Source organism: Hemicordylus capensis, chromosome 3 (assembly GCF_027244095.1).
Source record: "Hemicordylus capensis ecotype Gifberg chromosome 3, rHemCap1.1.pri, whole genome shotgun sequence".
NCBI classification, from domain to species: Eukaryota; Metazoa; Chordata; class Lepidosauria; order Squamata; family Cordylidae; genus Hemicordylus; species Hemicordylus capensis.
Genome location: NC_069659.1, coordinates 189,000,001 through 189,026,189, shown reverse-complemented (window position 1 = coordinate 189,026,189; position 26,189 = coordinate 189,000,001). Strand labels below are relative to the sequence as shown.

Below are 26,189 nucleotides of genomic sequence, written 5' to 3'. Positions count from 1 at the left end.
TATCACCAATGGCCAGTGATGGCCAATTAAAGGATGATACTACTACTACTACTACTACTAATAATAATAATAATAATAATTAATATTACAAATATGTATACCCCATCGCTTCAGTGCACTACTGCTCCGGGTGGCTTACAACAGTAATAAAATAGAAACAATATAAGATTTTTAAAAAATATATATATATGGTTAAAAAGTTAAAAGATCAGATTAAAACCACAATTAAAATAACAAGTTTTGAACCTGAAATTAAGTTATCAGAAAAAATACAATAAAGATAAATAACAAGAAACCTATCAGATAAAAGCAGAGGATAAGATATTAAAAAGCCTCTCTAAAAAGATAGATCTTCAGTTGTTTCTTAAAAAACATTAAGGGAGGGAGCATAGGAGGGCGTTTCAAAGTTGAGGAGCCACAACTGAAAAGGCCCTGTCTCTAGCCCCACCAGTTAGATCTTTGTTAGTGGTGAGTTCATGAGTAGGGCCTGAGATGCTAAGCAGAGGGTCCTGGCAGATTTATATGGGTGAATATGAAGGTACCTTGGTCCCAAGCCACGTAGAGCTTTAAAAGTTAAAACCAGCACCTTGAATCTAGCCTGGAAATGGACCAGTAACCAGTGAGGCTGCCACAGGATGGGTTAACACCCATGAAGCGACTAGCACCCACAAGCATCTTAGCAGCAGCATTCTGGACCAGCTGAAGCTTCTGAACTGTCTTCAGTGGCAGCCCCACATATAGTGCATTGCAGTAGTCCAATCTGGATTTCGCCAAAGTATGAGTGACTGAGGTCAGGTCCAACTTTTCCAAGTATGTTCACAGCTGGTGTACCATCCGTAGGTGGTAAAATGCACTTCTGCACGTTGCTGCCACCTGTGCCTCCACCGACAGTGTCAGGTCTAGAAGCAGCTGCAAGACTTTTTCTTTCAGGGGGAGTGTGACCCCATCCATGACCATATTTACCTCACTACTTGGATGGTCAGTTTTTCCAACTCGGAGCACTTCCGTCTTATCTGGATTAAGTTTTGTTGTTTGCCCCCATCCAGTCCAGAACAGCCTCCAAACTCCAAGAACATCCATTGCTTCCCTGGTGTCTGCTGACTTAGATGATAGATAATGCTGGGTGTCGTCTGCATATTGATGACATCGCAACCCACACCCACGGATGACCTTCTCCAGTGGTTTCATGTAGATGTTAAATAGCATAGAGGACAGAATGGATCCCTGCGACACGCCATAGGCCAAAGGCCAAGGAGTGGAGCAGGTGTCCCCCCAGCACCATTTTCTGAGTCCGTCCCTTCAAATGTGAATGTTCACAGCTGATAGTGATTCTTCTTTGGTCTAGAGCCACTGCAGTTAAAAGCCCATCTGTGTCTGTGCTCATGCACGTGTGTATCATACTTTAGTGAGATAAATGCATGGTATGTGCTGCTGGGTAGAAGAAACATTATAAAAACATCATCTGCATTCTTCTATATTGCTTTGCATGCTGTGTTACCTTTAGAGTGGCTTCTGAACTGTTTGGATTTGATTGTGAAAAAAGATGTGGTGGTAGGGATAGAGGTTTTGTATACCACCACCACCTAATGGTGCAATGGGGAAATGACTTATTAAGCGAGCAAGAGGTTTCTGGTTCGAATCCCCACTGGTATGTTTCCCAGATTATGGGAAACACTTATATCGGGCAGCAGCGATAGGAAGATGCTGAAAGGCATCATATCATACTAAGCGGGAGGAGGCAATGGTAAACCCCTCCTGTATTCTACCAAAAAGAAAACCACATGGCTCTGTGGTCACCAGGAGTCGACGCCGACTCGAGGGCACAACTTTACCTTTACTTTACCACCCCAGCACTAAGCCAAAGATTGTTTACAAAGAAAGAACCCTGTGTGACATATATCCCTAATATGCGTTTGGTACTTGAAATCCATTTGTACATGTAGTTGATATCCAAGGCTGCTCCCCAGGTGTCTGCTTTCTCCAGTGATCCAAATACCTTTGCAAGTAATTGGTATGCTTGGCTCTAGAAAGACTGATGTATGCCTGTTGTCATGCTAATTGCTGCTAGTTTAAATATACCGGCAGGATCAGCATGGAAGGGAACTGCAACCATAAAGGCAAAACCAGAAACAATAATCCCAACCTTTGGGCAAGGGTCGTTTCTATGATTTGCATTGAGATCTGTTCTGCATTGAGATCTGCTGATATCTAGAGAACTCTAAAATAATGTAATTTGAAATAAAGAGATTCATCAGGTTGTCATTATTCTTTAAAAAATTTAGATCTAGAGTTATGCAGTAGATGACAAATGAATTAGAAACTTGACTGCCTTAGAAAAATGTGCCATAGAGGTTATTACAAGTGGGATGACATCCAGATATCACAGGGGACATAGTCAGGGGTGTAACTGTAATAGGGCAAGGGGAGACAGTTGTCTGGGGGCCCACTGCCTTGGGGGGGGGGCCCAGAGGCAAGCCACATGACTGACTCCCCCAGCCGCCTGCCCGGGCTTCCTTCAGTGGTATTCATCCTCCGAAATGGATGTGAGTGTTAAGACCTGGAGCTACCAGAGCAGCATATCTTTCTCTAGTACCATTGCATTGTCCACAATAACTACAAAACCTTTTTTAAAATAATTTCGGTGTGGCACATAGGATATATATTTTAAATGAGGCTGAATAGTGGTAACAAAAAGCATAGTAAAATTTATATATATATATATATATATATATATATATATATATATATATATATATATATATATATATATATATATAAATTTTACTATGCTTTTTGTTACCACTATTCAGCCTCATTTAAAATTTCTTTACTTCATGAGCTGAACTTCAGTGAGGGGCGAGGCATTTTAAAATCTTGTCTCTGGGCCCACTACATCCTTGCTACGCCCCTGGACATAGTACAAGTACAATTTCAAGACTTCTCCAAGTGTTTTGCATAGTAGTGCTGCTGATGTCATTTTAAAAATGTGTTTTATTATTTTAAATGTTTGAATAGTTTATGTTAAAAAATACCACTTTGATTCACTGCATCTTTAAAAGTGAAGTTAATAGGAATTCAGATTTTTAAAAGGGCCATGCCTAAAGGGAACTTTATTAAGAAAATATTTTTTTAATACTTGTTGATAATAACATTAGAAATTAAACTCATTTCTACCATTTTACTCCTCCGTCTCACAAACCTGTTGGTTTTTGTCATTTATAGGGTTACTCATGAGTCTTGTGCTTTTTTTGGCATTCGTATATTTTTCAGAAAAAGGAGAATTCAAGCATTTGTTTTGAGGAAAAAAAGAACAAATTAAGGAATTACATGGACTTTGCAAACAGATGTTAGAAAATGAAAGGTAGGTCAAATGTTGGGCCTACAAATCATAGATTTGCAGGGGGATGCTTCAAGAGATTAATTACAGTAGTTAACACACCATTGGTGTATAAATATAAGTTTTTTAATTCTAAATTGGGTATTTCAGTTAAGTTAGATATGTGTTGAAGTCATCTGGTTTTAAAATGTGTTTATAATCTATACAAGTTTTAACCTCCTTTTTTAGATTTTTTTTTCAAAATGAAAGAAACAATGCTTAAAACACAGTTGGGTTCCAATTGTGGGGTCAAATTGCAATCATTTGTGGCATTCAACAGAAGCACAGTTGTGTTGGAGTGTTGCAGTCATCTCAAGGTCTGATGGGAATTTTGTTTGTGAATTGGAGGCTTTGCTTGGGTGATTTGACTGTTCTGTACATTTCAAAACACTAAAATCATTGTTATAAGTTCACACCCAGGAACTCATAACTTCTTTTTCTTTGTGCTGAGTTAGGAAATAAATCACTTTCACATATTTGATCAGACACTTGTGCTTCTGGTGCACAGGTTACACATTTTCAGATATGAAGGTAAGATGTACATATGTCATGGATGCTATTAATTAGGATATTCTAATCTGTAATCTTCCATTCTCAAGTCAAGGTGCCTTCATATGCAAAACAAATGTATATTCTTTTAAAAATGGCTACAAGCATGACTTTAATTTTATTAATCAAAAGATCTTTTTTTTACAAGTTTTTCATTACAAGTTTAACCAGAGGTGGTGTTGCTTTAAAAAAAATTCACTGTTGATGACAGCAGTAAATATTTTTGTTCATCTCTTGATTCAAAAAGTGTTTTCTGAGTAATACATTGTTTGATGGTTTTGGTGAGGAGGAGCTGTTGTCTTATGTAATACCTTCAGAATATTGTGTCTCAAGAAATAGTGTTAACTTTTAATTTAATTTTAATACATTAGCTATTAATCTATTTAATCTGTTAAATGATAAGTAGCCCATTTCGCAAAACTCTCTTGAATGGGCTGGCAACATCCTAAAATAGCAACACTTCTCAAAGCAGAGGAGAGTCATAGTGGCTCAATGCTGCCCTGGGGTCACGTGGTTGCAAGGTAGAGCATGTCATTGATCTGTTTCATTAGTGGAAAGTATACTTGAAGGTGGCTACATTTCTTAAAAAATACACTTGGAAAACATTAAGGGCTTAATGTAAACTCCCCACATCCTACCAATTCAAAATGAAGGCTTCTCACTGTATCTTTAGTTTATACAGCTGCAGTAAACTTCCTGAGGTCATGTGCTGAGATCCTGTGTTGAGCAGGGGATTGGACTAAAGTCCTCAGAGGTCCTCTTCTAACCCTTAAGTACAACGATTCTACTATCCATGGGTGCCAACTAAAATGAGGAAGAAGATCAGTGTTCCTTCTAACAGGGATTCCCAGATGTTATTGACTACAACTCCCAGAGTCCTCAGCTACAATGTCTTTTGCTTGGGGATTATGGGAGTTCTACTCAACATCTGGGAACACTGGAGAAGACTAACCTCCCAACTTCAGTGGTACATTTCAAAGTGTACCATGAAGTGTATACAGGTACCCACTTGTTTGTGGTTTCAAAATTTCCATGTTTACTCCCAGAATGTGTTGCACAGACTTTACAAAGATAATACTTTTCAGGTTCAATATAGCTAATGTTACCCTCTGCTGTCACCCTACCCCACTCATCTTGGTGTTATCATCTAAACCAGGGGTGGACGAACCTGGCCCTTCAGCTATTGTTGAATTACAACTCCCATCATCCCCAGCCACAATTTACTGTGGCTGGGGATGATGGAAGTTGAAGTTCAACAATAGCTGGAGGGCCAGGTTTACTCACCCCTAGTTTAACCCATTCAGCAGTTCTTGTCTGGCCATGCCCTCTGTCTGCTTTCCACCTTAAAGAGGCAAGGAAATATTGGTGGATATGTTAAGGCAGTCGGAAGGGTGGGGCAGGAGCAGCCATTGTTGCTTCGAGCCTCTGTGCTTACTATTCTGTTCAACTCATGCAGAATATCTATGAGTAGATGCCGTCTTACCCTAGAGGAGCAAATGAAAAATAGTGATGTGTGATGATGCATTAGTATTTATTTGTCGTCATGTTCTCTTGATGTCAGTGGACATTAATGGATGATGGCAGCCTGCAGGTGTAAAGTAGATTCAGTGAGAACCTTTAAGTTTGAATTTCCTGGCTTTTGCTCATCAGACCCTTAATGTTGTCTTATTGTATTTTTTGTGTTTTTAATTTTTAGTAAAAATTTGAACTCGATCCGGGATTCAGAGGTTGCAGTGGATAAGAAGTTTTAAAGCTTTGGTTCAAGATTGCAGGAGGCTGAACGAAAAGTTAAAGACATGAGAAGGAGGATCAAATGACAGTTTGCTGTATTGCCTTCCAGTACTGAAGATTGTAAATAGCAGAGAAGTGGAATTAATGACTCTGAAACTGCAACCCAGTTTAAGAAATGTCAGGTTGGTAGGGTTTCCTAGAAGTCTGGCATTAGCTTACAACTGTTTTAAATAAGATTTGACTTTATATTCCAGCAAACACTTGAACTTTAACTGCTCATCTGTATTTCTGGGTATACATTTATGCGTTTTTGCAAGTCATTACCTTGTGAGAGTTTGATTTGGAGACCATATGTATAGTGTCTGTAGTGTATGAGTTGACTTTTATTAATGAAGGAGAACAATACTTCTGTATATTGTCATTTCCCCCCGCAGAAATGTTCCCTTTTGAAAAAAGCTGAGATTCTCAGGATGCTGAATTTTGAGCCTGACTCCAAATTCGACATCTGTTTCTGCATTTTCTTTAAACTGCATATGCCTATAGATAGCCCTAACTTTAGTTTTCCAGCTGATAAAATGATGCCAAGCTGGTTTCTAGGAACCAAATATCTACATGAACCAGGATACAATTTTTTTAAACGAAACCTAGGTCAGGCCTTTTTTTTAGGAGCCAGGTTGTAAGGATGGAGAGAAAGATACAGAAACCTACATATGTCAGTGAGAACAGGGAACCAGTTCTCCGTGGTGTTTAATCATTAAAATTTAAACTAAACTTTATTTGTTATCTACCCCATAACAAATTGTTCTCTGGGCGGCTCACAACACAAAAGTAAAAACATCCAATAAAACCACATAAAACACAACAAATCACAACACAAAGCAAACAAAAAATACAGAATAAAGTTGGGGGGGGGATAAAAAACTTTTTAAATAATCAATTTCAAAAATCAAAATTTTAAAATCAATTTTAACTGAGTGAACAGAAAGGTCTTCACCTGGCATCTAAAAGAATAAAGTGACAGTGCCAGGCGAGCCTCACTGGGTTCCATTTATTCCATAAATGGAATAAATGGTGGTGGTGGTGGCACATAATGGTGGTGGCACATAAATTCAGTGGTGGTGGGCCACCACTGAAAAGGCCCTCTCCCTAGTAGCCACCCACCTCAGCGCTTTTGGCAGAAGCACTCTGAAGAAGATCTTAAGGTCCGAATCAGGACATGTGGGGCAAGGCACCCTCTCAGGTAACCTGGTCTCAAGCTGTTTAGGGTGCTAAAGGTTAAAACCAGAACTTTGAAATGGGCTCGGAAACAGACCAGGAGCCAGTGCAGGTGATGAAACACTGGCATGATATGATCAAAATGCCCAACTACAGTTTCAAAATGCCCATACCTATTATTAAATTTCTAGACCATTTTCAAAGGCAGCCCCATGTACAACGCATTGCAGTCATCTAAGTGGAAGGTTACCAGGGCATGAGTAATATCTTCCACCAGAATAGAAAATAGCATTGAAAAGGCTCTGGAATACCTGGGTCAAACTTGGCACTTTTCTCAGGAAGATTGTTGGAGAAAAGGTATTCATTAAAAAGAAAGAAATGGAAGAAAAGGTAAAAATGAATGGGGAAAGAAATGCTGAGTAGAGATGAATTTAAAAATGGGATAGAAGATAAGAGGGAGATTGGTTTTAAGGAGGAGGAGAGCTGGTCTTATGGTAGCAAGCATGAATTGTCCCCTTTGCTAAGCAGGGTCCACCTTGGTTTGCATTTGCATGGGAGACTGTATGTGAGCACTGTAAGATATTCCCCATAGGGGATGGGGACATTCTGTTAAGAGCATCAGCATGCTTGCATGCAGACAGTTCCAAGTTCCCTCCCTCGCATCTCCAAGATAGGGATGAGAGAGAGAGACTTCTGCCTGCAACCGTGGAGGAGCCACTGCCCGTCTGTGTAGATAATACTGAGCTAGATGGACCAATGGGCTGACTTGGTAGAAGTCAGCTTCCTATGTCCCTATGTTCCCAAGGATGTGTAGAAAGAACAAATGAGCTGTGGAAGAAATAAAGACTGATACAGAGAGAATTGTGTGGGGAAAGATGAATATACAACAGCCTTGCAGATAAGCTTACAAAAAATATACTAGCCCACATGTACCTGTTTTAATACATGGTGGCATACTGATAACCTGAAGGGAAACGCACCAATTATTTTTCATCTACAAAAGCTTAAATTTCTGGTTACTGAGAGGTGGTCCTACTTGCCACAGGGGAGCAGGCAAATGACCATTTAAAGGCTAGTGTAGGAGGCAGTGGTGGTCGAGTCCTACACACAGGGAGAGTAGAAACCACCTTTTTGCTCTTGGACAGTCCACTTGCCACTGTTTTTGGCAGTGGTGATTGTGTATCTGGATTTTTGTACCCCTGACTGCTGCGATGTGAAAACGACTCTCTATAGAGGAATGGGTGAGGAAAATAGCCCTGAGAGATTGGTTGAGCTGAGAGATGCTGAAGCTATTCCCACGATCAGCAAAAATTGGACTAGGGTAGGCTAGCCCGATTTCTCCTGATCGTGGGAAGCAACGGGAGCTCGATGGCTCCTGGTGGCAGTTTGGTGGCAAGCCCACTTACGGAGCCCACCGCTTAACCAGGATTTTGGATATGTGAGTGCCTGGAAACCGGGTCAAAGGATCGTGTAGACTCCCAATGGGGAGGCTAAAACAAGCCTTATGGAATGGTGCCTTATGGAACTTCTGGCGGCCAGGAGGCCCCAAAACCTCACCGTCCCAACCGGCTCCATAATGATGGAGCCGGTAATGGATAATGGAGCCGGTAATCGTCTGGTGGCCGATCCGGTCAAGCCCACTCTCCCCGCAAACCCTCTTTAGGCTCTCCACACTGCTCATGTGGAGAACCTTATTGAGTTACCCAGGGCACTGAGCTTCATATATAGTTGGGGATTTAACCTGTGTGTTCCTGGTACAAACCAATTGCATCTGCTTTGCCATTTGTCTTAAGTGGTGAGTCACACCAGCAACACCACAACCTTGTTTTGGAAGGAATGTGAGAGGAGGCAGACAGACATGATGACTGAGGAGGGAAGGAAAAAAGCTGGAGAATGAAGGGAAAGAAGGGGATGGAGAACCTATGACATAGCAAAATGTTTAAAATTCTGAAATGATGAGCTGGTTCAGATAATGAAAGCATAATTTATTTTGCCAGAGCTTTGGTTGGTTGGTTTGTATATCTGAACCTACACCAGTCAACGAACCATGGTTTATTTCAGGTTGACAACTCATGATCTGAACCCATGGTTTGAAGTTGGCTTGTTAACTAGGGAGTGCATTGCATTAGTGTTTTTCCAATCTGAATTCACAAATCATTGATAAACCACAGTTAAAGCTATTGCTCCACTTGAAGAGGCTGCTGCACCATAGAGATGAGAGTGAACATAAAGCTGAGTCCCGACCATATGGGAAAGAAGCAGCTCTAAATCATCATTTGCTTGTTGTAAGCTCAAACCATGGTTTGGATTCTTAACTAGGGTTAGCGCAAACCATGGTTTCACGTTGTGGCTGAACACAGCTAATCAGGCTGTTTTCATGCACAGCTGAACCCAGGCTAGAGATGGTCAGCCTGGTTTATTTTATTTATTTATTTATTTTATTAAATAAACTTACGTCTCTGGGCGGCTTTATTCTGCATGTAAGAATCACTGGGATCCAATCCAGGCCCGATCCTGCCGGGCCAGGGCTTTTTAGCCTAGGTGTTACCCAAGGTTAAGGGAGAAAGTGCTCCCTTAACCCAGCTAGCTGTGTGTGTGTGAGCCAGACTGCTTCTAGCCCAGCTGCACACAGAGACGGGCACCTAGAGTGTTTTATGGTTCATTATGGGATTCTTGGAAGCCAGGACAACATGCTGTATGGAGCAGGGCTGATTGTTTGGGAGCACAGTTTTCTAGGTGCCCATCTCTGGGCACACAATGATCATCATAGGGGGAACGCAAGGTTTGGGAAGCCTTCCTCCCGCCCACCCAGTAGGTCATGTGAATGGCCCCAGTGTTTAAGATAAATAGGTCCTAAGTTTTCAGTTGGAGTTAAAGGTGAGCTCTGGGTGTGAAAATATTGAAGGCTGCTGCTATACTATTCCATGCTGGCCTTGATATGACTGTTGTCTGACCATTCCAGTTCCGATCTTGACTGAATTGTATAGTAAATCCACCAGTGTTCTATGGTTTCTTTTCTAATAAGGAAACTCTGATGTAACAATGACCCAGAAGGCTGAGTTTTACTGCAACAGAGAACATTTCCTTTGCTTTTGCTAAATTATTATTTAGGTTTTGATGGTGCTATTGCACTGGACTTTAATTTTATATATTTTTATTGATTGCTAGGCCCTTGAACTCTGCCTGTCCATTCTGCTTGCCTAGCCCTGCCCAGCATTGTGATGCCTTTTCAGTGGATAGCTGTGTATATTTAGCATTGTCTCTTGAATGTGTAGCCACCTAATGGCTCAGTGGGGAAATGCTTGACTATCAAGCAATTATTATTAATTATAATAATAATAATAATAATTATTATTATTATTAAGCAAGAGGTTGCTGGTTCGAATCCCCGCTGGTACACCTATATCGGGCAGCAGCGATATAGGAAGAAGCTGAAAGGCATCATCTCATACTGCGCAGGAGTAAACCCCTCCTGTATTCTACCAAAGACAACCACAGGGCTCTGTGGTCGCCAGGAGTCAAAACCGACTCGACGGCACACTTTACTTTACTTGAATGTGTAGGAATGGAAGTGTCATGAATATGTGTCTAAAACAATGTGTATCCACAATGTTGTATGTTGTTTGATAAGAAGTTAAATGAATTTGGAGGATTCTAGAATAGAGCTTGTAGCTGTTCCATTAATTTTCTAGGTAAGACCTCATTCTCATTCATCATTCATTTATTATATGTGTACACCGCCCCAATGTTGTTCCCTCTAAGGTGTGTGCATGTGCATGTGCTCACAACTTTTTTGATAAATACTCAGTTAATTTTAGATCCCGTTCAGGTTGAATTGAGAAGGCCCCATTCTGAATGCATGTGAGCACACACTGCCTTGATACTGCTACCCAGAACAAAACTCATTTTGCACTCAGATGAAGAAAATTAGCTTTAACCCTGCGCCCCAAACTTCCGTCTCTGGAACATAACAACATAAACTCAACAACATAAAACAAAACAGAAATTTAAAACATTTTTTTTAAATTAAAAAACAAATTTCTAACCATTTAAAAAACCAAATCTAGTTCAAAAGCTTGGGTGAAGTTGTCAGAGGTGGGGAGGCTCTTATTTTAGCAAGGAATGTATTCCAGAGTCTTGGTGTGGCAACAGAGAAGGCCTGTCTCTGTGTAGCCACCAGACAAACTGTTGGCAACTGCAGACGAACCTCTCCGGATGATCTCCATAGGTGATAGGGCTCATAGTGAAGAAGCTATTCTCTTAAATACCCTGAGCCTAAGCTGTTTAGGTCTTTATTGGTTATCACCAGCACCTTGTATTTTGCCCAGAAACTTATTGGTATAGTTCTTTAAATATAGGAGTAATATCGTCTCTTCAAGTTGACCCAGAGGCCAACCTGGTTACCACAATCAGTACCAACTACAGTTTCCAGACTTCCTACAAATGCAGCCCCACATTTCACCTGGGTGTCTGTGAGCAAAACAGCGAGGAACATCGGAAGCTGCCATATACTGAGTCAGACCATTGGTCTATCTAGCTCACTATTGTCTACAAAGACTGGCAGCGGCTTCTCCAAGGTTGCAGGCAGGAATCTCTCTCAGCCCTCTCTTGGAGAAGCTAGGGAGGGAACTTTGAACCTTCTGCTCGTCCCAGAGCAGCTCCATCCCCTGTGGGGAATATCTAACAGCACATGCACATCAATTCTCCCGTTCATATGCAACCAGGGTGGACCCTGCTTAGCTAAGCAGTCAAGACATGCTTGCTCCAGCTCTTCTCTCCTCTCCACTTCAAATGCAATGGCATTTGAAAACAGAATAGATAGATGGGATTGTTTGTACAGGTGGTAGTCACAAGGAAGGTTACATTAAAAAAAAATTCCAGATACTGATTTGAAAAGGTGGCTCTGAAAGGCTTCCAAGGAGTGGGAAAGAGGCAAAGCATCAGCAACACTTCTCCACCCCTCTCAAAGGGTAGTCCTGACTCTTGAGGTTGGTAGAGAAGCATTCACGTCTCCATATACCCCAGCAAAACCATTGGTGGGGCTGGGGTTTAAAGTTGTTGTGAGCAAACATGGGGCAGGGCTGCGTATGAAGACACTCTTATTGCTCCACTGCTTTCTCCTCTCCACAGCTGCCACAGTGACCTAAATCATGGATTCTCAATGTTGTGTCCCCAGATGTTATTGGACTTCAACTTCCATAATTTATTTATTTATTATTTATTTATGTGTTTGATTTTTAGACCACCCTTACAAAATAGCTCAGGGCGGTTCACAAACATCATAAAACAGTTAAAATCAATCAATGACCGGGCATAAAAATTTTTAAAATACAATAAAGCAGCTAAAAAATAAAACAATTCAAAACCTTATAAAAACCCGATACATTAAAGACCCTTTAAAACAATTTAAGAGCACTGGAAGGCCAGGCTGAACAGGTAGGTCTTTAGGGCTCTCCTAAATTCCAATAAAGAATTCAAATTACGGATGATAATCCCTAGGCCCAGTGGCCTTTGATTGGGGATTATGGGAGTGGAAGTCCAATAATATCTGGAGACTCAATGTTGAGAATCCCTGACCTAAATGATTAGTGGGACAGAGATGCGGTGGGGGTGGGGCGATTTTTTTTCCAGCCCTCCTGCCCAAAATGTGAGTCACTGCTGTTACCATTGTCACAAGTGGAACAGCAGGAGGAAGGATCAAGCCTCTCCTGCCCCCATACTCACCCTGCAGAAAGGATTTACAATAGTGTCCGAAAGAATGGCCATAAAGCTAGGGAGAAGTCGGCTGTGGACTGTCATCCAGAAGCAAATATTCCACCACCACCCAACATTCGGTGTTGATAGCGAGCGGCTCTCCAAGCCCATGGAAGCAATGGATGTGTGGCCAGCAGGAGCTCTCACTGGCCCTAGATGATGCCAGTGAGGAGCAGAGGCTAGAATTTAATCATCTGCCCTTGGAGGTGAAAAGTACAGTGAGAGGAAAGATCCTGAATTCTCAAACCACTTTTCCCTTAGATAAGGAACCTGGAATACAGGAATCCCCATAGACCTTTTAAAACTGCCTTGTTGACCAAATACACATCATGGACACACGTTCATCTCGGTTCTGGTACCTAAGCAGAATATAAAAATGCTTAATTTATCTCTTCTTTTTGGTAGGAAATGATGTGTAATGCCTGATTAACTATACTCCGGTTACTATGAATATTATTTATATACTGCTCTTCAACCAAAGTTCTCAATGCGGTTTACATAGAAAAACAAATAATACATAATTAATTAAGATGGTCCCCATCCCCAGAGGGCTCACAATCTAAATAGAAACATAAGGCAGATTTCAGCAACAGTCACTGGAAGGATGCTGTGCTGGAGTTAAATAGGGCCAGTTGCTCTTCCCCTGCTAAATTTAAAAGAATCACCACTTTAAAAGGTGTATCTTTGCTCAGTTAGCAGGGGCATATAATTAGGGCATATTGTCCTAATTGCATCCAATAAGTTTTGGTCACTAACTAAGATTCTGAAACTGTAGTATAAAGCTGGTTAAGAAACCATGGTTAGTGGTAAAGGTGACTTACTAAACCCAGGACTGCATGTCCACACCACGGTAAAAACTTTATTTTAAAACATTAGCATTAGATTGGCTATATTGTACCACACAGAGATGCCAAGCTCTAGGACTGCTCGTAGTGAGTTGGTTTGAACAATACCTTACTGCCTCCGCAGCCATTCAGATGAACAGTCTATGTCCCCTCAGTAAAGAGATGTGCTAGAAGGGTGTCTGAACATCTTCTGCGCAAGATGAAGATGCTCTGGCACACCCCTTTTGTAATCATGTTGGTTGAACTGGCCCTGTCCCTGCAAAGGGTGCTCTCTCATCTGGCAGAGCCTGTAATTAGAAAATGGTGTACATTCCTCCAGCATTCTGAACAGTTGAGCTGGGGAAGTTTAGCCTTGGTTAGATGCAGGGCCAGATGCAGAGCAAGTACTTCGACTACTTTGGGTTTCATCAGTTGTACCAGTTTATCCTTCTGATAGTGTGAGCTTAGGGCCAAACTTTGTTACATTAAGTGTGTCTCGTGTGTGTGTATGCTTTAAGTAGCAGCTGCGGAACAGGGTGATCAAGATTGTGGTGCAGGTGGAGGGTATGTGAACCCTTTCTGCTGGCCCCATACTGCAGTTCTGACAATCTTCCCCCCAGCTATTTGTGTTTAGAGAGAAGCTACCATTGATAGCAATAACTGCCTCCCTCCCAACACAAATGGCAGCTCTGAAGTGTTCTTCAGGACTGTGAAATGGATGGAAAGAATTGATTATAACCACCAACTGGAATGTTAGCAGGATTTCTTTCTTTTTGTTTATTTTCTGACTCTGTCATGCATGCAGCCTCTTACATGGGTTGCTTTTATGAAGGGTGTTATTGGGGCTCTGGGAGTGTGGGTGTTTCTCTTGATATGAATCCTGCTGAAAAAGTACAAGAGCTGAAATGCCCCTTTTATAGCATTCTTGCAAATAAGTCTTCAAAAGTTGCTAAGACCATGAGTGTTTTGTACTAGCCTGCCCACCTCACATGCCTATATTAGTCATTTTTAACCTAAGGAAGTGGGTGGGTTGTAAAGTTTTTGTTCCTGTTGCCTGCAGTTGACCATGTAAATGACTCTTCATAATAACTAGTGTCTGTCAGTGTAATGGGGAAAAAATCATCAGTGAATTGTTAGATTGTGGATTGTAATATTTATAATCTGTACAGGATCAGGGATTTTGGATAGTCCCCATAGTTCTAACAATCCACAGAATACATCTCATTATTGATTTTAACACCTTTTCTTTCCTTCCACCAATTAATTCTTCTTCTTCTTCTTCTTCTTCTTCTTCTTCTTCTTTTGCATCCAGAAACTTTGTTTTTTCCAGTCTGGGGGGGGGGGGGATTGTTCATGTCCTTCCACTCACACTGAATTTATTGTGTGTATAAAAGATGTTTGTTCTTTTATTGTAGGCATTCGACCACCAATCATGAATGGGCCCATGCACCCACGCCCTTTGGTAGCACTGCTGGATGGCAGGGACTGTACAGTAGAAATGCCCATCTTGAAGGATGTAGCCACAGTGGCATTTTGTGATGCACAGTCTACACAAGAAATTCATGAAAAGGTAACACTGAATCTATCTCTTACGTTTTCTACAATATTCAGGATGTGTTCTCACTGTTGCAGTGTAGTCATGGCAATTTTCCATAGTGTGAGATGTTCGAAAGATATTCCAGTTGTTGATTTCTTCTCTTTTCTCATGAGAAGAGAAAATGTCTGTAAAGAGGAGAAATGCCTGTAAAGAGGAGTAAAGAGCCTGATCTACAACAATGTTGCTCCCTACAGCTCTGCCCCCCTCTGCCATGACAAACCATGGCCATACTTGGGACCCACAAATGTCCTGACCCTGATGATAGGTCCTTTCTGTCTGGGAGGAGCAGTGTTAGTCCTTGGCTGTGTCCCTCTCTCTGACTACTGTTTTGTGAGCATGCGAACTAGTTGCAAGAGCTGCTAGAGAGGTGTGAGTGGCCAGGGTGAAATGAGGATTCTACGCTGATGTAGTTATTACTGGTTAAGAACCCTGAATTCTGGTTTAATTAATGCAGATCTCTCTCTTGAGTCTTCCAAGCTTTTAAAAACTGCTTTATTACCGATAGCACTGTCCTGCCATACAGGGCTCTCATAGAAATGACCAAAGATGTATGTGAAGTGCTTCATAGGAACACAGGAAGCTGCCATATACGGAGTCAGACCATTGGCCTATCTAACTCAGTATTGTCTATACAGACTGGCAGCGGCTTCTCAAAGGTTGCAAGCAGGAGTCTCTCTCAGCTCTGTCTTGGAAAAGCCAGGGAGGGAACTTGGAACCTTCTGCTCATCCCAGAGCAGCTCCATCCCCTGTGGAGAATATCTTACAGTGCTCACACATGTAGTTTCCCATTCAAATGCAACCAGGGAGGACCCTGCTTAGCTAATGGGACAAATAATGCTTGCTACTACAAAACCAGCTCTCCTCTCCCTACACTTGAACAGTACTAAATAAGTGCTAAATACTTGCTTTTTAACCCAACAGTTAAAACAGTTTAAGCCCAACAGTTCTTGGGCCCATAGATGAAATGAAGAAATTTTACTTGGGGCAGCTATGGATTTTCCATAATTGCTGTAGCTTGTAAAAGGGCAGCTGTCCTGTGCTCACATATACAACTACGTGGGGGAAACCAATGGGAACCAGTCCTAAGCTATCCATATAATTGCTGATTTGTCTGATGTGAGATATTGCAAAACTGTTAATTCCTCACCAAAGGAATTAGTATAATTTCTATAAATTAATGGCTTAACATTTTAGAGAAACATAACATTTCATTTTCTCTGGAAAGTGAAAGTGTGCTTCAAACATGTTGTTTGTCTCTCTCAGTACTGCTTGCCTTAGATTGTAACTTATCAAAATATCCAAATGTTTCCACTCCAATATGGGCAACTGACCTTTGGATCTGCGGCTGAACCTGAGTTCATTTTGGGTATTTTGAAAAGTTTATTTGCACACGAAAAATTTAAAGAATCATTTAAATTTTGTGTGTGAAAATAAACTTTTTAAAATACCAAGAAGTGGAGGGAGGAGGGCCTTGTAGAAATTGTTACTCCTCGCATCTAGTTTGAGCCCATAGCTCCATAGCTCCAAACAGATATCCCCTCTGGATGCAGGAGTCCATCCTTGGTCATGTTGAGGCTAGACTATTGCAGTGTACCCTGTGTGCATCTGCCTTTGAAAAGTGTTCAGATTGCTTCCGGCAGGTTTCTGACAAGGGTCTGTTACTCATCAGATGCACCTCTGTTGCTAGTTGTCTGCACTGGCTTCTGGTGTGTTTCTAAGTTCAATTCAGGATGCCGGTTTTCACCTTTAATGGTTGGGACAAAGGTATTTAAAAGGCCACCTGCTCCCATTGATATCGGAGAAGGCTGTAACCCGGCATCCAACTGCTGCTTGAAGTGTGGTTGGTGAGTAAGTGAAAGGGCCACCTTGGTCATAGTGCCTGGACTCTGTAACTCTCTTCCTCAGGAGGTCTGTCTACTCAGACTTTTAATTGAGTTTTATTTGTTTCCTTGAATAGTTCCCTCCCACCAGCCCACCCTGCTGTTAGTTTTACGGTGGTGGTGGTGGTGTTGCTGCCGCCGCCAATGCTTTTAATTATGTTGTCTGTTGCTTTTATCTCAGCATTACTGCTCTGAGGGCTCAATGGGCTGAAAAGTGACATAGGTTTCAGTATTAAAGAGGTTCTGCCCAATTTCACTCAACTGGTAGCTCCTAGGTGCTCTGCCCATATGTGTGGCGTCAGATTGCTTTGTGGGGGCATTTTCAGAGAAGTTGTGGCCATGAAGCAACAGGAATGACAGCTGGAATGCCAGTTGTGGAAAACTCTAATCAAATCTGAGTGAACACACCAAAGACTGCATTTAAAAATCTTTGATGTGATGGTGGCAAATAAATCAGTTTTCTTCTCTGCCATTATATTGGAAAAATGCCATTCATTGCAACTCTTCATTTAAAAAGCAAAATACTTTGGGTTGGTTGGGAATGGTAGACTGGAGGAGCAAAAGCCAAAGACCGGGAGATAATTGTCACTATTTATTAGACTTCAGAAGCAATGTTCTCTCTAACTTTTTTTCTTCTGTGTGCAGAATTAGTTTTGTTCTGGGAGGCAGTATCAAGGCAGTGTGTGTATTCCCGTGCATTCAGAGTGGGACCTTCCTGACTAAAACTGAGTAGGATCTAAAATTAACTAAGCAGACATTAAAAATGTGTGAGCACGCAAACATGTGCACAATGTTCTTGACATACTGGTGGCAGCCAGCTTAATTTTTTTCATTTTCTATCAGTGCAGGAATAGCAGTCTCAGCTGTGAACTAGTGTTTGAGACCTATGGTGGGATAGATGAAATTGACCAAATGGGACAGATGAGGATGTATCTGAATCCAAACAAAACAGAGATTATGCTGACGGTGGGATGATTCACTTGATCTTAGAGAGATGGGATTGCCTTTCTGAGAAAGTGTCTCCCTGTTCTGGACATAGCTGTAGAGTACTCCTGGACCCTACTTTTGTTCTTATATAATGAGTGTGTTCAGGAGTGCCTCTTGTTGGAGAACAGGGATTTTGCCACGGTCATCCATACAGTATGAATACAATGAATATTTATATGTCACTTTTCAACAAAAGTTCCCAGAGTGGTTTACATAGAGATAAATAAAATAGCCATGTGCTGGGAACCTCAAGAACCCAAAACTATAATGTGTTCTGTGAAGGACTTTCATTGGAGAATGTTCAAATGCTACAATGGTTCATAGTGCAGCTGCCAACTCCTGATAGAGTTTTGTTGTAAAGGTGTGCATCTTGGGTGCTCTCAGATTGGGTCTGAGTGCTGAATTTCAGTTTGAACTCCTGAAATTCTTTGAGCCTAGCATACTCTTCTCACATTTGAGCTTTTGACAGCAGGTGAGATCTTCCTGAAAAGCATGCATTTGTTAAAAGAGTGATATTTGGGGAAATCATGTGGCAATCTAATTTTGGTGGTGGGTGGGGATACATAATGCCTCACAACACTGTTATATTTAAAAAACCTATAAAAAATACCCATTTTGCCAGGCCCTAGGTTCCATTGATGCTGCTTTTGTTTGTTGTGACTGATGATATGATTGTTGTATTGAGACATGTAGAATAAAGACTTTTGTAGTTGGAAGGGATCTTGGAGGTCTTCTAGTTCAACCCCTGCTCTGTTCAGGAATAAATACATTATTTTTATGTATTTTATATACAGAGGATATTCACATGAGCATTCAAAACCCAGCTAAGGGAGCCCAGCATGGTTTTGCACGCTCATGTGAACCACTGGGATCATGCCCTTAATCTCATTTATTTGATTGTGTGTCTGCTGCAGCTGCTTGCAGTCATGGTGGGCACACTTGGAGGGAGGGGGGCTCCCAGCAGTGCACTGCACACTCACATCATGGTGTATTATTGGGACTCTGATGGATGGGGTGCTGCATAGCGGCGCTTCCATGCGCCACCCCCAGAACTGTGGGAGAACAAGAGGTGAGCTGCCGCTCATCTGGGCGGGCGATCCACCTGCCCAGGGAAGCCTAAGTGATTGTTTTCGGGGAGGGTCGGGTGAACCTGCTCTCCCCGCAGACCTCGGAGCTCTTCTCACGGATTGTGAGAAGAGCTTCACTATCTCATTGCTTTTAGGACGAGGTGATATATAAATATGCAAACAGTCCTAGAAGGTCCAGAAGGAGCTTCCGGAGATGAAAAGTAAGAGCTGAAGTGTGAAAGGATGAGGCCTGTGCTGAATGAGGCATTAGGAAAGTGCTCTGTTATACAGACACAGGACATGGATATATTTGGGAGAGGAACAGTGCATTCCTATGCTGTTCTGATTGAGACACACCAGAAAATAGTGTTGCAATGGGTGCAATCAGATAGTCTTGTTTCAGCTGCTCAGGTGAAGGCAAATTGATACACTGGCAGACAGAAGGAGGTTTACTTATTTATTTAAAATATTTATATCCTGCCCCTCCAGGACACTGCAACTCGGGGCAGCTTACAATAAAATCATACAAATATGAAATCCAAGATTAAAAAAATAAGAGTAAAACACAGTGAAAGATAGTGAGTTGTCCTAAAACACAATAAAAGAAAAGAGCAGATAAAAATAGAAGAGCAGCCAGGATTAACACAATATGTTAATCAGAGCCAGTCTTCTTTTAAAAGGAGGGTTTTAAAGTTCTTTTAAAAACTAAGCAAAGAGGGAGACTGACGGCTGCTTTCTGGGAGGGCATTCCAAAGATGGAGGGGCCACTACTGAGAAAGCCCTAACCCTGGTCCTCGCCAATCGGATTTGTGTCAATGGTGGGGCTGGGAGGAGGGCTTGATTGGGTGAGGGCCCTGACAAACTCATATGAGCGAATGCTGTCGAAAAGATACCTCAGTCCCAAGCCATGTCAGGCTTTAAAGTTAAAACCCAGAACCTTGCCTGGAAGGAAACTGACTTCCAATGAAGCTGCTGCGGGGCAGGTGTAGTACTTATGAACCAACTAATGCCCACAAGCATTGCAGCAGCATTCTGGACCAATTGAAGCTTCCAAACAGTCTTCAAAGACAGCCCCTCGTAGAGTGCATTGCAGTAGTCCAGTCTGGATGTGACCAGTGCTTGAGTGATAGAAGTCAGTGCTGGTTTCTCCAATTAGAAGGAGAAAGTAGAAAATTTCTTCAGGCTGGTAGAAGGCACTCCTGGACACCACTGCTACCTGAGCTTCCAAGGACAGGGTTGAATCTAGGAGAACCTCCAAGCTCCAGATGTCATATTTCAGGATGAGTGCAGCCCCATCCAAGATCAGATTTACTGACTTCTCAGATCACCAGTTTTACTGATGCAAAGCACCTCCATCTTGAGTTCACCTTCCTCAGGAATGGAGGCAGGCAGGCAAGCAGGCAAGGGTGGGGGGCTGTTGCTAATGCCACGCAGCCCATCTTTTCTCACCAAGTCTGTTGATCTGAAAAGTGCAGTGGCTGTCTAAAAAGTTATGTCAAGTACAAGGTTGATGACAGATGGTAAAACCCTAATTGGGACAATTTGTGCCACTTTCTATTTTTACGGCATCTTTGATCCTTACAGTTGCTATTTTTACTTGTTTCTAGAAATAATGTTCTTATCAGAAAGAGAACGTTCTTGTCAAGCTACCACTTATTGGAGATGATGGGAAATTCCACAGAGAGCTATCTTTTACATAAATTGACGCCAGCTGATGTTTTTGGAATAAAATACCTTGGCCTGTCTTGATATAGACATTTGAAGCTGCCTTCTCCCAAGTCATACCACTGGCTCATCTTTCTCAGTACTGTCTGCAAGCAGCTCTAGATAATAGTCTTTCCCAGTCTCACCTGGAGATGCTGGGGATTGAACCTAGGACCTGCTACAGTACCCCACTTAATGTGGTTTTCATCATGTTTTCTTCTAATTATTGCAAGCTTAGTTTCCTTCAGAGGATTGATGGGTTATGTGGGATTGTCAGATGACTGTGTGTTTTTGTAACTTGTAATACTATTTGTTTTGTTAATGTATTTGTAAAAAAAATATGAGAGAATGAGATTTTTTTTTGGTAAAAATGAGAATATAGAAATCTAACAAAGTGAGACAAAAGCCATGTTTCATGGTACCAATGAATCCCCAAGAGTAATTTTAATAACACAGTAAAAGGTCACCCAAATGATTGTGTGTGTGTCCATTTTCTGAAGATTATTCTTGTGTTTAAAGCTGTCATGAAATGGCTTTAAGCATTCCCTTCATGTTTATGATTTAAAAGTGAAAAACCAGTTTTTTTCATTGTTGTTTTTAGTAAGAGTTCACCTGTCAAATATATCTTTGACTTGCTTATTCAAATTATAAAAGCCTTCATTAGGCAGATCTTTCCCCCATCTATTCTGCTCAGATGAAATACAACACTTGGAGGGAATTTTTATTAACCTTTCAGTTGCATAAAAGCTCTGCATCTAAACTTCAGGCTTGTTTAAGCAAAATGTTACTTTTACTGTTTTGCAGTAGGATATAAAACATGCTGCATAATTCAGTATGGATATTCCCATATTACCCTTTCCTGCTGAAGCATCCATAGCCCTAGGGGGAACGTGGTCACATGGAGATCCAACAGTTTTGCCCACTGGGTGCCATATTTTTTGTTCAGCATTCAAAATATATGGCACTCAGGAGCCTTAAAAAGGGCTGTTTAGTGACATGTCTCATGTGGTGCTCACAGGTGAGGCAATTAAGTTGTACTGGAGACCTGTCATTGGATGCAGGTTGTTCAGAACACCAGCAAAAAGAGCAAATAGGTAACACCAGGCCCCAACAAACAAGTTGCCTGAAGAAAACAGCATCTTGAGAAACCTGTCCTACTAGACCAGGATACTCTGCCCCTAAAGAAGATATCCCTCACTGAAATCCATTCCGCATTTTCCACTGCATTTTTATTTTATTTACTTAGAGTAGTCCTATCCCATTTATTTTTTAATTTATTAATTATATTTGTACATTGTTCCAAATGTACATCTCTAGGCAATTTACAATTTTTGAGCAAAAGCAATCACAAGACTGCCTAACATGTAACATACTGATATAACAAAAAGCAGGCATTGCTTAAAAGAGCAGATACATGACACTAGAATAAAATTATTTGATAAAATCCAAAATCAGCATTTTGATCATTAAAAACACAGTGGGGAGAGAATCATTTTAACCTGGCACTCAGAACTCGACATAACTGGGGCAAGGCAAACCTTGCTGAGAAGGGAGTTCATTCCAGCCCTGGGATGCCACCACCAAAGAAGCTCACCTAACCTCTGAAGGCAGAGGCACTTGGAGAGGGGCCTCTAAAGATGATCTTCACAACCAGGTGGGATTGTATGGGAGCAGGTGGGTCTTAAAATATCCTGGTTCCAAGCCATTAAAAGCTTTAAAGGTCAATCATAGCCCACCAAATTGTGCTCAGATATGCGTTTCATGCAGCTATTACCTGTTGGTAATTTTCACTGCTGAATTTTGTTCTATTTACATTTCCAAGTCATCTCTAAAGGCAGCCCAACATACAGTGCTTTGCAATAATCTAATCTGGATGTTGTGACGGTTTAGATAGCTTTGGCAAGCCATCTCCATCCAGAAAGCACTGCAGCCAGCATATCTACATCACATGATGCAAGGTACCTTGTTCCACGGATGACATCTGGGCATCTAAAGTAAAGGCTGGATCTAACAGCAACCCAACCTGCCAACCTGCTCCTTTTTATGGTGCCCTTCTTGCTTTTTGACTTGCTTCTGTATGCATCTCAGTTTCTCTTGACGAGTAATGAATCAAAAACCATCTGAAAAGGCACATCTCAAGCTTCAAATAGGTACATAATCCTTTGAACTGTCGTACCATTCAAGATGTACTGTGGCCAGAATAAATTGCAATCCTGTTGTCTTTGACGTGCTTAAGATTATCTGGATCCCTATGTTTCTGGCTGTCTGGTTTCATATTTACAGCCAGACAAGGCAGTATTGCATGTATGTGTATGTGTGACTAACAAATACCCTCTGGACACTGAGGTTGTTCCCACAAGCAGCGAAGCCTGGGCTTAGGCAACCAAGCCTGAGCTTGGCTGCCCATAAGAACCGCTGGGATCCACACGGATCCCGGCAGTGCTGCGGTGCCAAACCCAGCGCCAGAGCCTGGCTCTTATCCAATGTTCAGGGCGTAAATGCACCCTGAACCCAGCTCCCAGGATTGTGTGTCAGCGTGGGCTACTTGTAGCTTGTGCTGACACAGAGAGGAGCACCTAGAGCGCCCGTCCCCTGGGGAATCCCCCAGTGCACTGCACTTGGTGCGTGGGGCACTGTGGGATACCTGGAGGCCGGGATAATGAGTCCCGGCCTCAGAGCGATCCAACCTGCTCTGTGCTGCACAGAGCAGTGGGGATCATGTGGGCGTGTGGTGCGTGCTCCCACCAGTTTCCGAATGCTCATTTGGGGGGGAAGGCAAGGTTGTGAACCCTTTTCCCCACCCACCTGCCTGGTAAGTCGTGTGAATGGCCTCACTGAGCTGGTTAAATAATACAGCATTTTAATAGTGTGGTTATGGCCCAGTTTAGGCATTGTAGCCCCCCCGTGATCATGTGGGTGTGGGGCAGCATGCTGAATGGGTGGGGCCAGAGCTTCCTGTCCCTAGGGCCTAGTGTCGGTTCTGTTATGTACTCTGGAGACCAGAGGCCCAACTACAGTATTTTATTTTATTTTAATCCCACTCTGTTCTGTGGGCTATTTTAAATTTTAATAGTCCTGTCCCCAAAGTGGCTCTCAATCTAAAAAAACAATGGTTTGTGGAATAAGAGGCCCAATGAAACCAAAATGACACTGTAATCCTAAAATCCATTTAGAGAGAGAGAGAGAGGTTTTAAAAAGCTCCAACTAAGTGTGATAATGTCTAGAACTCTGCCCAGAAGATAGGTGGATGTTAGCATGCTAAAGCAGCAGCACCGGCTGGAGTGGTGACCTCTGGAAAAGATGCTGCAGGATGGATGCACAGTTTAGTCATAGGAGTTAGGGAGTCCTTGAGGCTCTGCCCAGGTTAGCTGACAGGTTCTGGGCCTCAGTGGCCCAATTGGGATGATACTTTGTCCACTGACCTGACTCCATGGGATAAAGCTGTGTGCATGCTGTGAGCATGCATATCACACACACACACACCACTTCTGGCATGCAGGGGTATCATTTATTAATTGTGGGGGATGATTCAGACAAGGGGCAAGTGCAGGGAAGAACATGCATATGGCATATACATTTCCTTATCCTATGGAGTCAGGCCAGTGGACAAACTTTAGTCTGGATAGGCCCATTGACTCATGTATTCTTGAGCCTATAAATCCTGGCAGCAGCATTTGTCTCCCACTGTTTCTGGTATCTCAGTGCTTCTACGTGCCATGGTACTTGTCCCTCCCATCTCCTGCCAGTTGGTTGCCATACCTTGTTGGCTCATCCTGTTTTTGCACAAGAAGTGCTAACAGAAACTAAACTAAGGGTCTTGTAGCTTTTGAGAGAACATGCCACCTACAGCGGCATATTTCTCTATGCCTCTCAAATGTCCCACAAAAAAACCCAATACAAAATAATCAAAAAGGAAGCTGCAGACGACTAATAGCGCAAAAGGAGTTCCATGTTTAGAAACTTGGAGGAGAGCTAGAGACTGGCTCACAGGTGTTGCAGTTTGGAGGTAAAATTTTCCTCTAAGCCCTCTTCTTTTTTTTCCTTGCTGCTGCTGCTTGGTCTACATGAGGGCTGCTCCGTTTTGGCCCTCCAGCTGTTTTTGGACTACAGTTCCCATAACCTCCAAGCACAGTGTCCAATAGCCAGGGATTATGGGAGCTGTAGGCCAACATCTGCAGCAGGGCTGAAGTTGAGCAGCCCTGGTCTGCATGCTGTGAGGACCAGGTCTGCTTTTGCACAAGGGCCGACTGTTATGCACTGGCTCCTCAGTTTCTGTTCCCACTTTGTGGTGGTGCTTTTCTGCCATCCCCACCCCACATGGTCCAGTGAAGAGGATGGCTCCTTTTATCCAAGATAAAGGCTGATTGAAACGTTCGTGTTCTCAGTGATACTCACATTCATGTTTTTCAGTGACATTTAGTTGTCCATACCTACAACTAAAATGAAGCTAAAAGTGTGCAATCTTGGCTATGGGGAGGAAAGGCATTGCAAAGCCAGGGATCCTCATAACTCCATTGCAAATCATCTAGGGATTGCCTCATTGATTGTCAGCAGTGTTCTGCTTACCTCCAAGTTAGTGTCTAAATTGAAATCTATTGAATGACCCTGCTAAGGTAGCCAAGCAAATAAAAATGGATATTACTGAATCTTGAGCATGACATGAATTTGATGTTTCCTCAATGATGTCATCCACACCAGGGGTGTACCACTAATGAGGCAAAGGGAGATGAATGTCTCCTGGCCCACATCCTCTCAGGGCCTCCCCCAAGGCCAGTCCTTGCCCTTTCAATTCTGCCGTACAGCATGCCTGCAAGGGAGAGCAAAGGCAGCTGCCTGCCTGCCAGATCTCTCCCTGTTTCCCCGCCCATGCGGTGTGCTTGCCCCTCGGCAAAGCTTCCTTCTCCTCAGCAGACTCAGGTAGCTGAGAATAATTGTTTGGATCGCTGCTGAGCTCTGTCCTGCTGTTGGGGGAGGGGAACAGTTCTATCTGCCTTCTATTGCCCAGGCTGGACCTGGAGATGGAAGAGAGCGGGAGACACTACAAAGAAGGCAGGAAAAAGTAAGCCCCCACCCCACTCCACCCTGTTTTTGTTTTTTTGTTTTGCCAGTTGTGGAGCTTGGACTTCAGTTTGCAAACTGTCTCTCTTCAAAGGGGAAAAGGGAAGAGTTTCATGTGTGTGGGGGCGTGGAGAATGGAGCTCCCTCGTGGAGATCGGGTCTGTCTTGTGTATGTTTCGTTTTTTGTACCAGTGTCTGTTCTCTGTGCTTGCAAAACTCCTGAACTCTGCAAATGTCCTGAAAAAGCAAAAGCAGCAGGAGCAGGAGGGAAGCTGGGAGAGGGGGAAAATGCCTTACTTCCAAACACTCAATTCAGCTATGACAAGGGAAAGAGTGCAAGCCAGGAGAGAGAGGCATGAAGGAGCAGCTAAGCAGCTCCTGCTTTTCTGAATGGTGGGTCTCTTTCCCACCCAGCCCCCAAGCTGCATTAAAAAACAACAAACATTC

General features: G+C 42.4%; 1 protein-coding gene across 9 annotated transcripts in view; it reads left to right on the top strand.

Moving 5' to 3' along the window:
- Positions 1-26,189, top strand: part of CTBP1 (C-terminal binding protein 1) — a 91,585-nt gene that overhangs the window by 38,094 nt on the left and 27,302 nt on the right. For 3 of the 9 annotated variants that reach the window (XM_053309838.1, XM_053309841.1, XM_053309840.1), the window contains exons 2-4: positions 3,271-3,361; positions 5,622-5,838; positions 14,865-15,019. In XM_053309838.1, the coding sequence (XP_053165813.1) occupies positions 5,832-5,838; positions 14,865-15,019 (162 nt within the window). In that variant the 5' untranslated portion in view covers positions 3,271-3,361; positions 5,622-5,831. Of the gene's footprint in view, positions 1-3,222; positions 3,362-5,621; positions 5,839-14,864; positions 15,020-26,189 lie in introns of all 9 variants that reach the window. The other 6 variants (XM_053309843.1, XM_053309844.1, XM_053309836.1 and 3 more) reach the window with 4 other exon arrangements.